At 50.3% G+C, this 2,278-nt stretch overlaps 1 protein-coding gene across 1 annotated transcript; it reads left to right on the forward strand.

Moving 5' to 3' along the window:
- The first annotated feature begins 488 nt into the window (after positions 1 to 488).
- LOC112826439 (proline-rich protein 3-like) lies at positions 489 to 1,739 on the forward strand. Its single transcript, XM_025874552.2, has one exon. It carries the CDS (start codon positions 500 to 502, stop codon positions 1,247 to 1,249), a length of 750 nt encoding a protein of 249 aa, XP_025730337.1. The 5' UTR covers positions 489 to 499; the 3' UTR covers positions 1,250 to 1,739.
- Positions 1,740 to 2,278: the final 539 nt, after the last annotated feature.

Below are 2,278 nucleotides of genomic sequence, written 5' to 3' on the forward strand. Positions count from 1 at the left end.
AAAGAAAAGAGAAATGACCCCAATCAACAAAATCATGAATGAAAGGGAGAGATCACAACCAACACCAAAGAAATACAAACAATTCTAAGAACATATTATGAGCGACTCTATGCCAGCAAATTAGATAACCTGGAAGAAATGGATGCATTCCTAGAGATGTATCAAACACCAAAATTGAACCAGGAAGAAATAGAAAACCTGAACAGACCTATAACCACTAAAGAAATTGAAGCAGTCATCAAAAATCTCCCAACAAACAAAAGCCAGGGCCAGATGGCTTCCCAGGGGAATTCTACCAAACATTTAAAGAAGAATTAATACCTATTCTCCTGAAACTGTTTCAAAAAATAGAAATGGAAGGAAAACTTCCAAACTCATTTATGAGGCCACCATTACCTTGATCCCAAAACCAGACAAAGACCCCATCAAAAAGGAGAATTACAGACCAATATCCTTGATGAACATGGATGCAAAAATTCTCACCAAGGCCGCAACCACGATGCCGAAACAAAAGAAGCAGAATCAGCAGCAGCCGCCGCCACCGCAGCAGCCCCTGCTGCCAGAGCGGGAGGAGATTGGAGACGAGGAGGATGGGAGTCCCATCGGACCACCCAGCCTTCTGGGCCCTCCCCCCATGGCCAATGGAAAGCCTGGTGACCCCAAGTCAGCCCCAAACTGGAATCCACCCACATGTCCACCATCAGTAGAATGGATAAATAATTTGTTGTGTGTGCATGCAATGGGATACTACACTGCAATGAAAATGAACGAACTCCTGCTACAGGCAACCTGGATGAATCTCACAAACACGATGTTGAGCGAAAGGAGCCAGACAGAAAAGAATGCAGACTCTCTTCACAGAGGTCCTCCAGGATCAAGGGGACCAATGATTCCACCACTGCTGAGTCTCCCACCTCCTCCCCGGGGCAGAGGCCCAATTCGGGGAGGCCTAGGCCCCAGGTGTGGCCCATATGGTCATGATTGGTGGGGGGCCAATACTGAACCTCCTTTTCCTGGACCGGGCCATGGGGGTCCTTCCAGGGGAGGCTTTTACAAAGAGCAGAGAAATCCTCGAAGGCTCAAAAGTTGGTCTCTTATCAAAAATACCTGCCCGCCCAAGGATGGCCCCCAAGTTGTGGAAGACAAATCCAACTGCCCTGTCTGCCGACACTTTGCCAAAAAGGGCCACTGTCGATGTGAGGACCTCTGTGCCTTCTACCACCCAGGCGTCAATGGACCGCCTCTGTGAGACTGTGCCTTCCCATTGAGGCTGGAAGGAGCCCTCTGACCTAGCGGCCATATGTTTCCCTGTGGCCCTGTGATGGCTACTGTGAGGCTGTTCCACCCACCACCCTCAGTCAGTGACACCCGCCCCCATCCGCCACCTCCCCAATTTGGGGTCCAGAGCTGTGTTTCATCATTGATACCCAGTGTGTGGGCTTTCTTCTGATCCAGCCTCCAGAGACTCGCCTTCAGCACCCCATCTTTGCTCCCTTCAACTGCCTCCTGGATCCTCTTCCCCCTCGCCAACGACTGCTGAACAGGAAACCTCTTTGGTGCTGTTTCTTGTGCATCTGTCCACCCAGCCCCCAGTACTGCCCTCGATTCCTGAGAGCCCTGGAGCAGTTTCCTACCATTCCCTTCTTCTAGCTGCTTGTTTTAAGTCCTTTTTATGTGACAGCCCCTACCCCCAAAGTTGCCAGTTGCTCTGTGAAACTCACCAGGTTGACCTGGGGTCAAGTATGACTGGTGCAGAGTTACTCCCTGAAAGGCCACTCTCCCTGCTTTTGGATTTTGTAGTTTCTACGTCAGTAGCATGATCCCGACCGCTCTGGTCTGTGATCACTGTGCTTTGTGAAACTGTGCATCCCCTCGTACGTAGCCTTTCTCAGTGTCTGTGGCATCTTTGTGACTTCCCGACACTAGAGTAAGTTTTTCTGCCAAAATGAGTGAGGCTCTTGGTGCCCTCTAGACTTTCCACACCTCCCAACATGGGAGAAATGTGAAACTTTCCACAAGACTGCCTCCCTGGTCTCCCCATTCTCCTGGTGTCAGTTTTTCTGGTTTGACACAAGCCCATGAGATGTCCTCTGAAGTCTCTGACGGGCTACCCTATTTGCTCTCCAGCCCACTTTAGTTAGAGTACGTCATTGTGAGGCGACCAGCCCTTTCGTCTGAATTCTGTGAATCTCCACCCGGCCTACCTTTGGGTGGAACCTGGACAGTACTGTCGCCCTCATCTAAGCTTCTTCCCTACATCCCTGGCACTGGTTGTTTT

Source organism: Callorhinus ursinus, unplaced genomic scaffold (genome assembly GCF_003265705.2).
Source record: "Callorhinus ursinus isolate GAN/ISIS: 27379988/994484 unplaced genomic scaffold, GSC_fseal_2.0 scaffold1, whole genome shotgun sequence".
In the NCBI taxonomy this organism is placed as follows: domain Eukaryota; kingdom Metazoa; phylum Chordata; class Mammalia; order Carnivora; family Otariidae; genus Callorhinus; species Callorhinus ursinus.

Coding starts and splice junctions, on each gene's coding strand:
- LOC112826439 (XM_025874552.2), top strand. CDS start 500: ATGCCGAAACAAAAGAAGCAGAATCAGCAGCAGCCGCCGCCACCGCAG.